The 16,206-nt window shown below is 38.8% G+C and overlaps 1 protein-coding gene across 2 annotated transcripts in view; it reads right to left on the reverse strand.

Moving 5' to 3' along the window:
• LOC113450802 (long-chain fatty acid transport protein 2-like) overlaps positions 1-16,206 on the reverse strand; it is a 38,221-nt gene that overhangs the window by 21,454 nt on the left and 561 nt on the right. Inside the window, exons 2-5 of one of the 2 annotated variants that reach the window (XM_026722104.2) lie at positions 11,935-12,144; positions 10,500-10,658; positions 9,480-9,604; positions 7,204-7,398 (exon numbers count right to left, since the gene is read on the reverse strand). In XM_026722104.2, coding sequence (XP_026577889.1) covers positions 7,204-7,398; positions 9,480-9,604; positions 10,500-10,658; positions 11,935-12,144 — 689 coding nt within the window. The remainder of the gene's footprint in view (positions 1-7,203; positions 7,399-9,479; positions 9,605-10,499; positions 10,659-11,934; positions 12,145-16,206) is intronic. The other variant, XM_026722105.2, reaches the window with a different exon arrangement.

Genomic DNA, 16,206 nt, shown 5'->3' on the forward strand with positions numbered 1-16,206 from the left:
ACTGTGTCGTGCCAGCTGATTAATACAAAAAGCTATATCTGGCCTTGACCAATTGCTAATATATGATAAGCTACCAATCAAAGATTGATACAGTTCCTTATCACATTTGGGACTTTGTGTATCCATTTTGCAAATATCCTGACTCATTGGAGTCTTTGCAGGCTTACAAAGTTCCATTTTATAATCTACTAGCAATTTAGATATCTTATCTTCCTGAGATATCTTATAACCTTTCTGTGTTTTCATTATATTCAAACCTAGATATCTCTTTATCTCACCTAATTGCTTGATTTTTATTTTCTTGGCTAATGATGATATTATTTCATTTGCTTCATCATTAGTCTTAGTTATCAGAGCAATATCATCAGTAAACAACAATAATAATGATATCTTCCCATTCTTTTCTCTCTTAAATAGACATGGGTCGGCTAAACCAGCTTTAAACCCTATATTGTTCAGTTCCTTTACAATATACTGGTTCCATTCATAGCCCGATTGTTTAAGACCATAGAGGCTCTTCTTTAACAACCAACAATCATTATTATCACCTTTCAATCCACTAGGCTTTTTCATATATACAGTATGTCTTAGTGGAGCATGCAAGTAAGCAGTTTCCACATCTAAATGGTTAACTATATACTTCTTGCTTGCTGCCCACACTAAGGCTGCCCTTAATGTTGCTGCTTTAAGACTAGGTGCAAATACTTCATCATAGTCATTTGCACTTTGTCTAAAACCTTGGGCTACCAATCTTGCCTTATGGATTATATTTCCATCCTTATCAGTTTTTATCTTAAAAATCCATTTGCAGCCAATGGGTTTTACACCAACAGGTAATCTCACATTTTCATATACCTTCATATCCTTCAAGGATTTCAATTCCTTATTCATTGCTGCATACCAATTTACTTTCTCTTTAGAAGGATACCTTTTTATCTCATCCACAGTAGATGGTACTCTATTAACCTGGCACGCTGTGTTAGCCTGGTATCTATCAGGCGGTCTAGATATACGTGTAGTTCTTCTGGGAATTACAGGGCTTGTATGAGGACTGTCTTGAGTTACTACCTGGTCCTTTTCCTCATCTTGCTGAGCTGTTTCTTCCTTTTCTTCTTCTATGGGCACTATCTCTTCCTGTACTTCTGTCTTCACTTTATTTTTAAAGTTACAGGGATACTTAATGGGATTTCTGTAGGATTCAATAACCACTTCTCTATTGTTATCCTGCTCTAACTTATCCCATCCTACGTGCTCTAGAAATTGGGCATTGGCACTACATAACAATCTAGATGTGCCTTTCTCCCAAAATCTATATGCCCTATGGTTAGCTTGGTAACCAACGAAGAAAAATTGTTTAGCTCTGTGTTGCCCTTTACGCCTGAGTTGTGTAGGGATATGCACCCATGCTGGTGCACCAAATGTGTGCAGGTAACTCAGATCAGGCTTCCTGCCATGCCACATGGTGAATGGTATTTCACCAGTAGTTGAGTTAACCACGTTGTTTAATAAATGATTAGCACACATTGTGGCCTCCCCCCACAAAGAATCAGGTAACCCAGAATCAGTTAACATAGTACGGGTCATTGCCTGTAGAGTTTGGCCTCGCCTTTCAATAAATGCATTGTGTTGTGGTCTGTATGGTGCAGATTTTTTGTGCTCTATTCCAGCTGCCTTTAATCTATTCTGGAATTTGCTGTTAACAAATTCCGTACCATTATCTGTCACCAGGGTTATCAGTTGCCGTTTAGCCTTTCTTTCTGCAAACTTTAACCAGTTGAAGAAATGTTGATATGTTTCAGTTTTGCTTTTCATTAAATAGCAAAACCCATATCTAGAGTAATGGTCCATAATGCTCAGTATATATCGAGCACCCCCCATACTGGGTTTCTTTGGACCTATAATGTCTGCAAATACTACTTCTAAAGGTTCTTTAGTTTTGAAACCATTTAGCCTATTTGCAGGCAATATTTTACTCTTATCTTCACAACAGACATTACAACGCAAATACTTATCACAGGGTTTTAACCTTATTCCTTCAGATAACTCAACTGTACGTTTTAGCATTTTAAAATTTACATGCCCCAAACGTCTATGCAATAAATGGATACATTCATCATGAGGCTTGATATTATTAAATACAGTTTGTGCCTCCCCTTTCTTACCATCATGTAAGACATATAATATTCCATTTAAAGCTGCAGTTACCCTTTTGTTATCCTTTTCCAGTATGCACTTATTATTCTTAAATGTAACCACATATCCTAGTTTATCTAATTCTCTTACAGAAAGTAAATTCATTTTTAACTGTGGTACATACAACATGTTTATATTCTGGTTTAAACATGGACAATATGCAATACCTTCACCCTTGGCCTTGAGATGCCAACCGTTAGCGAGTGATATATGCTGAGAGCTTGAAGACATTTTTATAAACTTAGTCTTATCTCTCGTGATGCAGTGGGATGCTCCACTGTCCACCACCCATATATCATTCTTCACATCACAGTTGCTAAACATGGCCAGTTCAAAGGATTTATTTGGCTTCTTTACATCCTGGCGTTTTCTTTTTCTGCAGAATCTTGCCAAATGTCCTCTGCCTCCACAATTAAAACACTTTTTAATTGTGTATGCCGTTGAAGATAACTTCTCTTCCTCCGGGTGCTTTACCTTGCATAGCTGGTTTCTTTCAGTCTTTGAAGATAATTTCTCTTCATTAGGCTTATCTGCTCTCAGCTGGTCACGTTCACTCCTTCTCCTGGCTTCCTCTAAGAGCCTGCCGGTTATCTCAGTTACTGATAAACTGTCTTTTGGCAATACCTCTAAAGCAGTCACAAAATCATCATAGCTTCGATCCAAAGAAGACAGTATAATGTATACTTGTTGCAACTCATTAAATATAAGCTCTTTTTCTTGTAATTCTTGAAAAATGCTTTTTATACAGTTTAAATGAGTTAACATGTCTCCATTTATCTCAAGATGTGTTCTAAACAGCTTCCGTGTAAGATTGATATGAGCTCCTACACTGTCTCGAACATAAACCTTTTTGAGATTCTCCCAGCAATTGGCAGCACTTTCCTCTCCACGAATATGTATCAGTTGCTGGTCTGAGAGAGTCAGTCCTATGATGCACAAAGCCTGTTCATTCTTTTGCTTATAGTCCTGTATCTTTCTGGCATCCTCATCAACAGTAGGATCTAAGTTGGATACATCTGGTGGGTTTGTAACTATGTCCCACAAACCTTCTCTTCGTAGCAGTAAACTACACTTCATTGACCATGAAACATAGTTTGTTCCATCTAACCTGGATATCATGGACAGACTTGGCAAATTTACTTGTGCCATTGCTCTGTAGATAAATAACTATTCAACAAACAGTTTGTCTTTACAGCAATGTGTAACTCTTGACCAAAAAATCTCACTGGTATATCCTGGTTAGCTAGACTGTGCACACTGCTGGGCCCATAACCAATGTTAGTGTTTGGGGACAAACCCCCGAGCAAAGTGCACAGCAGCAGTCAAGCCAGGCAGCCAAATGAGAGTGAGGCTGGGCCCAATAGTATACACACACTTGAGACAAAAACACTGTTTGTGGTTTTAAATAGATATTTAATTCACACAGAGATTAAGAAGAGTCATTCAGTCCATATGTCAGTATCCAGTATATCTATCCAGTTACCTAGTCTTTTAAACAGTAAATTCAATGTCTTTATCTGCTTGTTAATCTTCTTCTTCTGATACCTTTCTCTCAAAGACAATGCTGAATCCACAGCTCACCAAGCAAACTGTCCTTGTGTTCAGTTGAGGGAAGTATCTTGCACAGTAGACATCTCATACAGGAGGAAACAGTAGGCAGACAGACCAGAGACCAGTAACACCAGGAACCAGGAACTCGAAACCAGGATCAGAAACCAGGAAGTGTTACGTCTCTCTCACTGCCTCTTATTGCAGCCTGCAACCGCACCCATAATTATGCAATGACATTGCATGTTTGAGCTTAAAGTTGCAAACACTTACACCTAGGTTTTATATATTCATTCACCCAAACCAGTTGGTGTATTCATATACCCAACAGTCGCGAATACACATAGACTTCGCCGGGCCAACCAAGGGGCATACCTTCCTCATCACCGTAGACGCATACTCGAACTGGCTGGAGGTAAGCACAATGAGGACAACAACTACAGAAGGGGTCATCGACAAGCTCAACAGACTCTTTGCAACACACGGATTACCGGACATCATAGTGTCAGACAACGGCCCCCAGTTCACGGCACTGGCATTCGAGAAATACCTGGCCAAACGGGGCATCAGACACGCCTTAACCTCGACGGCTCACCCGGCGGCGAACGGTAGGAGGCGGAACGGATGGTCCAGTACACGAAAAAAAGCCATCCAAAAGATAGAAACCGGCGATATCCAGGAAAAAAATAAACAAACTACTATTTATACAACACATCACGCCAAGCACGACCACGAACAAAAGCCCAGCGGAGCTACTGATGGGAAGGAAACTAAGATCTCCGCTGGACCGCCTACACCCCACCTACAACCCAGAGAAACCCCGGACTCCTCCAGCCGGTACCGGGCATTCAACATCGGGGGATGCGGTCACGCAAAGAACTTCACGGAGACCCCCTCTGGGTACCCGCACACATAACGTGGGTAACCGGGCCCGATCATACAGACTGCAAACAACAGACGGAAGGAGCTGGAAGACACATCGACCAGCTACGATCCAGACTAGCCACCAACACCCCGACGACCCGGCAACAACAACAACCAAAGAAAACAGAGGGGGGAGGGGAAGCCTCAACCACCAAACCGGCAAGCAATGAAAGACCGGAACCACCCACGACACACACCCCAGCATAAGCCGAACACCCCCACCAGAAGACAGAGACTACCAAACAAACCAGCCATACTCACCAGCAGACCCCGAACTGTCGCAGACGGGATCTTCACCTGGAAGGTATAGCCAAGCCAGCGCAACCAGCCCGGAAAGACCAGGCGGCAGCAACAGGAACCGCAACTCAACCAACCCAGGGCAACCGGGCGGGAGCTGCGGCATCAGGCCCGGCTCACCCTTCCAGACGGTTCCAGCAACAGAGTTGAGAGCGACGCGGAGCCCGTCCGAACCGGCCGACAGACACACACAGACTGAACCGCGCAGGTCGACTAGACAGACCCGGATCCCCACCCACCTACGTGACTACGTCACGACGCTGCGTCAGATGAAACCATGAGGGGAGGGGTGTTCTGTATTAGCATTCTCGAAGGCGCGCACCCTGATTGGTCCAACCGGACCGAAACCTGATTGGTTGACTGAACGCCCGTGATTGGAGCATTAAGAATCTACCGTGATTGGCCAAGCCGATCACGGGAGATTCAACACGCTGCCATTGGCCGCCGAGCCGCCGGCCGGCTGTATAAAGCCGGGCGGCTCGCACACTTTCCCAGTCCTTATTCCTGAACAACAATAAAGAGCTGAATGTTCACTTAAGCGTCTCGCCTCTTCTGTGACCCGATCCACCGATCGAACAATACCAATGACTGCATCTCAAATGATCCATCTGTTAAAATACTGAAGTTTGCTGATGACACAACAATGATTGGTCTCATTTGAGACAACAATGAATCTGCATACAGACAAGAGGTTATACAACTTGCCTCGTGGTTCAGTTCTGGACCTCGTGGTCCAGAACAATCTGGAACTGAACACACTCAAACCATAGAAACGGTGGTAGACTTTAGAAGAAACCCTCCTTTACTACCACCTCTTACAATACTAGACAACACAGTATAAACAGTAGAGACCTTCAAATTTCTAGGTTCTACTATATCACATGACCTGAAATGGACACCTAACATCAAAAACATCATCAAAAAAGCACAACAAAGAATGTTCTTTCTGTGTCAACTCAGAAAGCTCAAATTGCCCAAGGAGCTGCTGATACAGTTCTACAGAGGAATTATTGAGTCTATCATCTGCACCTCTATAACTGTCTGGCTTGGTTCTGCAACCCAACAGGACAGACACAGACTTCAGAGGATAATTAGGACTGCAGAAAAACAATTACTACCCACCTGCCTTCAGTTGAGGACCTGTATATTGCACGAGTCAAAAAGAGGGCTGTGATAATATTTACAGACCCCACACATCCTGGACATAAACTGTTTCAACTCCTTCCCTCAAAACGACGCTATAGAGCACTGCACACCAGAACAACTAGACACAAGAACAGTTTTTTCCCAAAAGCCATCACTTGGTTAAACAAATAATTCCCTCAACACTGTTGAACTATTTACAAAGTGTACACTACTATTACTGTTAATCTTCTCATCACTCCTTATCACCCATCCCCTCCCACTTGACTGTTTCCTAGTATGATTTGATTGTTGATTGTACCCTATGACCATCATTAAGCGTTGTATGTTATGATTCTTGATTCTTAACGAATGTACCTTTTCTTTATGTATACTGAGAGTATTTACACCAAGACAAATTGCTTGTGTGTCCAATCACACTTGGCCAATAAAGTATTCTATTCTATTCTATTCTATTCTATTCTATTCTATTCTATTCCTTCCAAAAATCTGGGATGACATGACTGGAAAAAGAGAGGTTTTAAACAGAAGGAAGGAGCACATATTTATTTTGGTTATATTTAGTTGTGCAGAAATATGACAGCCTCTAGATTCTGATAATGCTCAACAGTACTATTTCATCATTTAGTAAGGTGGCCCCATACTGGGAATCCTACAGTTGCCAAGATTGATATTCTTTTTGTAACATGTATTTCAAGTATATGGCATTTCACACAAAACTTTGTCCATTTAAAACTAAGAGCTTCTTTTAGTGTTCACATACATACATCCATGTTTCTTAACCTTGGCAGCTTTAAGATGGGTGGACTTCAACTCCCAGAATTCAGTCAGTCCATCCATCTTAAAGTTGCCGAGGTTGACAAACACTGATACAGATATTGAAAGGGTGGATTCAGCTAGACCTCTAACATCAGAAAAGTAATATAATTTCTCTGGACAAAACAATTCCTATAACCTTGAAGCAGGCTTGAATTATAAGAATTGCAGTTCAAACAATAATTCTAAATTGAAGATGCTACAGTGGTAACTGGGATTGTGTCCATCAGCTTCCTAGATTCTTTTCAATATGTCTGCAACATCCCAGTTTAATTTTGTTACCTTATAGAGGAAGTTAATCCTTCCTATAGCTCCAACTTTCCCAATGTAGTTAATAAAGCCTAAATTGCCTTCTGTAGCTCCATAGAACTCATAGATCTTAAGGCGTCCAAATCGGTGCAGAAATTCTTTCCAGACTTCTCTCTTCATGCCATTGCCTATGGCCAGTCTCACACTATGGTCACGATCATTGTCCTTCTGCAAAGTTAGCAAGAGAACCTTTACAACATTCAATAATATTTATTGATATATAGTTTCTTTGTCCTCTATGCTAAATAAGGATCAAACGTTATTCTTTTTAATCCTAATGTATGTATTTATTTATTTATTTGATTTGTCAATCACTTACAAGATAATAGATATAAGTATCAACATAATTATGAATACAGTAAATGGATACATATAAGAAAAATAAAAAAAGAAACAGTAGGACAGAGACAATAGGCACGATTGGTACACTTATGCACGATCCCTACAGGCCTCTTAGGAAAGGGATGAGGTCAATAGTAGACAGTCTAAGGTTAAAGTTTTTGGAGTTTGGGGAAAAAACCACAGAGACAGGTAGAGTATTCCAGACATTGACCACTCTGTTGCTGAAATCGTATTTCCTGCAATCAAGTTTGGTGCGGTTAACCTTGAGTTTGTATCTATTGTATGTTCTTGTATTGTTATGGTTGAAGCTGAAGTATTCATTTACAGGTAGGACATTGCCATGTGTGATTTTATATACTATATTTAGTTCGGACCAAAGGCAGAATAGTTCTAGGTTTTCTAGGTCTAAAGTTTCAAGTGTGGTGGCATAAGTTATTCTGCAATGAGTAGAGGAGCGGTGAACTCTTCTTGTGAATTACTTCTGCACTTTCTCCACTGTGTTAATATCAGATACGTAATGTGGGTTCCAGACTGATGAGCTGTATTGGTCTAGCAAATGTTTTGTATGCTCTAGTTAGTAGTGTGATATTACCAGAGAAAAAGCTACGTAGGATTAGGTTAACAACTCTTAATGCCTTTTTGGCTATGTAGTTACAGTGGGCTCTAGCACTTAGATCATTAGAGATGAGTAGGTATATACATTAGGATTAAATGAAGAAAAAATGCACCATACTCAGTGACTTTGATGATGTACTTTTTGCACATGCATATTGCACACTCTAGTTCTAAATTAGCTGGAAAGGTTGCAGTGATGTTTGGTGGACATAGATCAACATTTTTGCCTGCAGACTGAATACAGCCTATGAGAAATTATGTGCTTTCTATTAGATTCCCACCAAGTTCCAACCATTCTTTAAGACCTCACCCATTCTCCTTGCCCCCACCCCATTTTTTGTCTGAGCCAAAAAAAAAAAAATACAAGTTGTCCCCCACTTGCAACTGGTTGTTGAGTGACCCATTTGTAGTTACAACAAACTTTCCAAAACTACTTATGATCTGTGCCCCCTGGTCATATGAACAAATTTTGGGCACTAAGCCATCAGCTCATATTTATGGCTGTTTGCAGTACGCCATGGTTATATGACCACAATTTACCAACAGTTTTGCCATAAATCAATGTTTAGTGTCAGTTTCTTGCAAAAACTGCCCCCCAAAAAACAATGGCTTTGATTGCAATGTTCACTTAATGACCTCAGCATTTGCTTAGCAACTGCTATGGAAAAAGTCATAAAATCAAGCCCAGTCATACTGTGACTCACTTTACAATCATCAAAACTTACATCACAATTTGAACACTACCTCTACCTCTTCTTTCGTTCTAGCAGCTGATTGCAAAGAAGATATTTTCTAAGACAAAGTTACAAATATACCCCATTAAGCTCATAGCTTCCCTCCTGAGGGCTAAACCCTATCCCCAATGCTAAACCCACTTCCCAAAACTGCAGTTATAATTATTTTAAAACAGACTCCCTTGTGATCAAGGGAGAAATGTCAAGGCCTCAAGGTAGCTTTGAACAAAAGTGCTATTGGAGATTGAAATATTGTTCCCTCAAAACAAACAACAGACACAATAGGTTTTAAAATAAATCTCTACTGAGGTTATTGGAGGTAGTTTGTAATTTCCAAGTGTGAGTAGAAAGGGCAGGGTTTTCAGGAATGTATGAATGCAGAAGTTAATGTGTAAATGGAGTATTTGTACATGCATAATAAAGTTATACACCCAAGGTACAAGGAAAATGGCAGAATTATTCATTTTCATTCTTTGTAACCTTCATCTCCCTACCCCGCTCACCAAATTTATTTATTCATTAATCTGTTTATTAATTTATTTATATGCCTTTTTTTACCTTTGGTGCATTACATAAATAGTGCATTGTTTCGCCCACATATTGGATTACAGAAACCTGATATCGCCTGCAGTCATTCCAGAAATTTGAAACGGAGAACTTCGGCCCTAAAACACATGTAGCTCCTTGTGAGGAAAAAAAAAAGACGTTTGTATGTCATAGTACAGCAAAACAATAGAAAAAAATATGTTCCAATCAAAAAGTTGAACAAATGGAACAGACTTAAATACCATCAAAGCAAATCAAAGTATGGGATTTGGAGTTTCTCTTGTATCTCAGGCCTTCTGAAAATCAACATCTCCTTGACTGAGTGCTAAAAACATTATATTGAAGAATGACTTCAGAGTGGAAGGTTGTTTTCATCAGAAAACCAGTGTGGGTTGATAATGTGTGGCTAATAAGCATTTTGCAGATCTGACAGCTGTTTTTTCTTTCAAATAAAATGTGGCCACTAAAGAATACTTTTGAAAAATGAATCCCTGTGTTTTGGTCTGTTTATTGCTTTGAACAAGTGATTCATCATATTTTCTTGAAGACACATTTTTGTCATATTTAAATTGTCCCCCTCCCTCTTTTTCTTCATTTTTTCCAAATTCTGAGGTTAGATATTTAGTTTTCAGATTCTGGGAATTTATAGTCCCAAATACTTCTGGAAGAAACCAGATTGGGGTGGTCTGTATTGTAAGTGGCATCCTTCTTTTTGATGCTGTTTTTGACCATTTCTTCTTTTTTGAAGTATATTTGTTTATTAATTCCATATTTAAGTATATCAAATGATATGCACTAAGAATTTTGCACTGAGGCTTAGACTTTGGAATAAAGCATATGTACACCATATTTCTCTCTTTTCCATGATCCATGTTTAGACACCCCAGTAACCAGAGACTTCTGAGTCAAATCATTTTTTTTTAAATAAGTTAAACAAACTATTCATATATTCTAACTCCCTTCCCTTCTCTCCCGCTATCCCTATTACTTTCACAGCTCTCATGTACTTATTGATGGATAGGTGGTACATACCAACCTCCAGGCATCCTCCAATTCCAATAAGAAGCGCAGCCGAATGGTACAGTGGCAGCGGAGTGTAGATGATGTCTTTGGCATTGATGTCACACATGATAAACATCTTAGATATCTTGAACAGCTTCATTTGGTTGATGATAGCAGCTTTTGGTAGTCCTTAAGTGAAAAGGAAGGGAGCATAAGGAACATCTTAGCTAAGGTGCAGCACCTATTCAATTTTGACTTCTTTCCCAAAAGCTAAAATGCATCAGTCCTAATTATTAATTGAATGGGAGACTATCAGAGCTGTAAACTAATCTTGGAACGTGACAAAAAGATGCTGGAAGACATTGGCAAACTACTTCTGTAAGTTGCTAAGAAAACAACAGTGAGGCATCCATATAGCCACCAAGAGTCAAGCTTAGCTGAAAGGAGATTTAGAATAAAATGGAATAACAGAGTTGGAAGGGACCTTGGAAGTCTTCTAGTCCAAGCCCCTGCTTAGGCAGGAAACCTACACCATTTCAGACAAATGGTTATCCAACATCTTAAAAACTTCCAGTGTTTGAGCATTCACAACTTCTGGAGGCAAGTTGTTCCACTGATTAATTGTTCTAACTGTCAGAAAATTTCTCCTTAGTTCTAAGTTGCTTCTCTCCTTGATCAGTTTCCACCCATTGCTTTTTGTATGGCCCTCAGGTGCTTTGGAGAATAGCTTGACTCCCTCTTCTTTGTGGCAGCTCCTGAGATATTGGAACATTGCCATCATGTCACTCCTAGTCCTTCTTTCTATGAAACTAGACATACCCAGTTCCAGTAATCATTCTTTATATGTTTTAGCTTTCATCTTTGTTGTTTTTCTCTGCACTCTTTCTAGAATCTCGAGATCTTACATCATGACCACCAAAACTGGATGCAGTATTCCAAGTGTGGTCAAGTATGATAATGCTTTAATTAACTTGTCAAATATATAATCATTTCATATTTTGTGGGTAATTCAAGGCTGGAGGAGGAGGAGGAGGAGGAGGAGGAGGAGGAGGAGGCGGAGGAGGAGGAGGAGGAGGAGGAGGATTGTGATTTTCTGGAAGAGAGTTCCCCTTGTCTTGAGAGGGATTTTTTGTGCAAAATTTTCAGAAGACATTTTTTTTCAGATTTTTAATATATCATACTAAGCTTATTTGAAGTCATGTTTTTGTATGTTTTCTATCTCAGAAAGCAAGTGGGTAGAGATCATTTCAAAAAAGATGCAAAAAAGAATTTCAGATATGGTCCTGGACTGCAGATTGCCAAGTTCTAAATTAAGGTAAGGCTATTTTTCACTTGACAAAATGTACATCTGCTTCATTCTTGAATATGCATTAGCCAGTCTTCAAATGGAGAGAGATTCAGAAATTCCTAGATTTATCTTTAGTCCTTCAGACATTTAGTACATTCCAGAATTGTTCCTCCTTACCTGTGGTTCCAGAAGTAAAAATGTACACAGATGTAGATGTAACTTTTACATTGGCTCTGTAGGAAGCAGGCACAGGTTCATCTGAACTCAGTTTAACCTGTCCAAGTAGTGCCTCAACACCATCAAAGGGGGAATCATCACTGAGAAAGAAAACTTTTAATCCTTCGTCCTTTAAATCAGGTAGAATATCTTCAATGGCATTTTTAAAATCTGAAAAGAAGAATGAATGTAGAATTTTGATTGGATCTCATTTTCTATCCTCATTTTGGTAACTGCATTATTCCGCACATAGGCAAGCAGTAATAAATTAAAATGCCACTTGATTAAACTTGTTTTATTATTACTGTTTAGTTCATAGCTCATGAATGAATCATGGGCAGATTTTTTATTTTAGCTGTTGGTTGTAGGTAAATCAAATCTTTCTGAACTGGTATTAATATGTCTAACTACTTCTTGACAGAATCACTCTTGCAGTTTTATGAGTTAGAAGATTCATGTCTCTCTTTTCCATTGATTTCCTATAGTGTTTCAATTAATTAGAATCAAAACTCAAAAGTTTTTAGGGACATTATCAAATCTATTGGTTTATTTAATTCTGATTGCCCTTCTATTCCACTAGAAAGAAATATAATTAACTTTCTCAATGGCAGGAATATTCATTCCCTATTTCCAATTTGCATTTATAGAAGTGCATTACCTTTTATTAACAATATTATGATTCTATGGCAGTATTCTAGAAATGTAATTCCACCACTTCAGTAAATCCATTATCTCTGGTCAATCTAGTTGCACAGAGGTTCCCAGTACTTAAGATTCAGAGATAACTCTAAGTGATGGCAAAGTATAGAAAACTTTCTTTCAAAGTATTTTTTTGCGCTCCAAGTATCAGATAAATTTTACATTAAAAGCATTATACAGCTCAGTTTTTACATTATGTTGCTATATTCTGAATTATTTTAAAGTATGTCTAAAATTAAGGAACTTTCAGAGCTTTTCTGCACTAGATAGTGACAGTAATTCAGAAGATCTGCCCTTCTAGTCCCTAGGTAAGCTATTACATGTTTTGTATTTAAGTCTACATGAAAACAACTCATTTTTCTTAAGATTGTGAAGAGACAAAACAGGTCCCTGCATTTAGAGGAAGATTAGAATAGGTATGTCATTCCTGAACCAATCCTTAAGGCTGTCATACTTCAACTTTAATCGCCAAAGCTGAGGTTACTTTGGAGTGGAAATGATATATGGGAACATATATATGGGAATATGCATGGATCTGTGGAGAAGTTGAGAACCATACTTTCTCAGGGAAGAGATGCTAGCTTTGTCAACAACCAGGAGTAACCCAGCTTCAAGAATGAAAAATGTGAGACAAGAGTCTGCCAAACTGTAGGAAGGCAGGGATAAAGAATCCCATTATAAAGGAGAAGGGCAACCATGCTGATTAATGGCAATTAACTGTTTTAAATGACTCTGTCTTATTATTCTGCAAAAAAAATATCTAGTCATGTCATGTTTTGTACCTGAACCCAAGTCTTGTTTGAGAATTTGGAAATATTTGCTGACTTCCTGTCAGTAAGGTTGACAGTAGCATTAGACTGCAATCCCTTAAAAGAAGCAACATCTTTTTCTAATATTGTTCTTCACAGCCCATCATTTTCAGGACATTCATTTTCTGCCCTTTAAGGACAACACATTTTATTAGCCATAAAGTACATATCATAGACATGAGTTGGGTTAATGTGTTATAGTGGAAAGAACTTATATTGCACCAAGGACCATTGCTCCTTGAAATGGCACATCTTCTGCTGTGCTTATCAAAGACATTGAGCACAATCTGCAGAGAAGGTGTTACTCGCTTATTCCAGACTACTCACCCAAGGCCTTGTGTGAGGACACTTTTTTGACTAGGAGTTTTGACATTTTGATATGAGCCATTTCAAAGCTTCCCACTTGGAAGCATTTCAGATAATGCTAAGGGAGAAACTGAGAGGAGCCTTTAGTATTGGTGTAAAGTAACTCAAATTACTTCATCAAATGATTGTTGTTTTTTCCACTGGCAGGTAATGTTGGATGGGAAGGAAATGCAGGCAAGAGAATTGACCAATTGTCCGATTATCTGGATTATTCCAGATTCAAGTTTGAAGGGTAGCATCAGTTGCCTGCCTTATCACTGAGGCAGAATAGGGTCAAAGATGGGCCTCTGCAGAGGATACCCACAGCATTAAAATAGTGGATGTGACGGAATGATCAAAACTCTTTCCTTTTTTAACCTGCATCCAATGGATGTAAGAATGAATCATAAAGAGAATATTTGTAGTTCAGAGTTCAATTGAGAGGTCCTTGGTGCTCTTTGAACTTGGCTGTTTTCTTGTAGACATTTCATTAACTAAACTAGGTAACACCATCAATAGTAGTAGTGGAAGTGTGCCCGCAAGCAAATTTTTCTGATTTGCATGCTTTCTGAAGTGTTTTCTGCCCATATATGGTACCCATAAAGGAGAATATTTGTAGCTCAGAGTTCAAATGAAGGGTCCTTGGTGCTCCCTAAGCTTAAATGTTTCCTGCAGATGCTTCATTACCCAAACCGGTAATATCATTGGTGCCATCAGTATTGCTAAGTAAACACTGATAATGTTACCTAGTTTGGGTAATGAAACATTTGAAAGACAACAACCCAGCTCAAAGTGCTCAAGGACCCTTTGAGAAGGAATCAGACTTCAGTCACTTTAGTCATACCCATCATTTGATTTTGTTGGTGCCTGTGGAAACCTCTGAGCTAAGTCATCAGGGCAGCACCATTCATGTCAGCAAACTTATCTTCTGATTCAAGGACTGCAGGAAAGCTAACATGACCATGAGGAAGAGTCCAATTTTGTTAGAGTCCTAACTCTAACAAAATTGTATATCACGTGATAGTTATCTACTGAAAAGCATCGAAGACATTGCATAAGGAACCTCCACATCAGGGACATTCATCTGTCCAAAAGAAAAAGAAAAGCAGGGTATTTTGCATCTTGTCACTGCAAGAATAATTTATTTTTTTATTAAAACAAAAACAAAAAATAATATCCCAACTCCATGCACCATAACAAGATTAATAGCTTCATCTCTCTAGAATTTATGTGCAGAAGCCTGAGAGTGGGTGAGTGGTGGTTCTCACCATTGGGAAACTGTCTTGTCCACAAACTTTCCAAACATCATGGACTAAAAAGGGAAATTGCTTTATCCAAAGTTTGAGACATATTCCTGCTCAACCAGAAATACATCAGCTCATCTGACCAACAGAAGCAAAAACAAGTTGGTCTACATAGTTGGAGCACGGATTGACTGTCTTTCCCGCAGGCAGGAGATGAGAAGAACTTGACATAATGGAAAAATGTTGTCAGGACATGTTTGGATTAGTTTATTACAATTAGGAAAAGGCTCATTGTTGTGATAATGGTCTGTTCAGGTGAGATTGCAAAACATTTTTAGTGTCCTTTCTTTCTATTACATTCATTTCCACTTTCTTTTGACATTCAGTTCAAATATTAAGTTGCTCTCTTTTCTTTTCAGGCAAAAATGTTTTCTAAATTGTTTTCCCAGTATTTTTTTTTCTTCCCTCTTTCCAGGAACCTCACTGTTTTTTTTAGGTCTTCCCCATGAAGAAAAAATAAATGAAATAAGGGAAAGAAAACAAGTTTTAAGTTACTGAATCATTTTTTTTTTTTTGAAAAAGAGTAAATATTTTGATTAAGGTTTTGATTATTTTGATTAAAATAAAGTTTTGAATTCATAGCAGCAGCACACTGCACGAAACTTGGAAGTAAGCAAGTAGGTGGTGGAATTAGTTTGAACCTGGGTAAAAGAGAAAACTTCACTTCATCTGCTAACTTTTCTGCCACAGAATTGACATTTAGGATGGAGTATATTCTAGGTAAAGTGAATTAACTCAGACCATAAGGAGAATTCAATTTCTAGAATCCCTGCATTTGAGACAAGCAGAAACTGAGCTGTAGACCTTTGATTATAGTTCAACTGGAAATCAATGTACCGTATAATCTTCTTTTTCTTTTTTACAAATTTACAGAACCTATGAAGATTAACATGAAAAAAATGAAAGTGCTGTGTCAGAGATATGTGCATAACACAAAGGGAAGGGTTAAAGCAAACAGGAGGGGTCAAAGATCACTGAGATTCCCTCCTCTTGAGAGCTGAAATCAAGCAGCCTCAGATTCACAGTGAAAATATACATTTCATGATCAGTGGACATAACTGTTTGGTTTAACTCAC

This window comes from Pseudonaja textilis, chromosome Z, assembly GCF_049901715.1.
Source record: "Pseudonaja textilis isolate UNSWEBS1 chromosome Z, rPseTex1.2, whole genome shotgun sequence".
Lineage (NCBI taxonomy): Eukaryota > Metazoa > Chordata > Lepidosauria > Squamata > Elapidae > Pseudonaja > Pseudonaja textilis.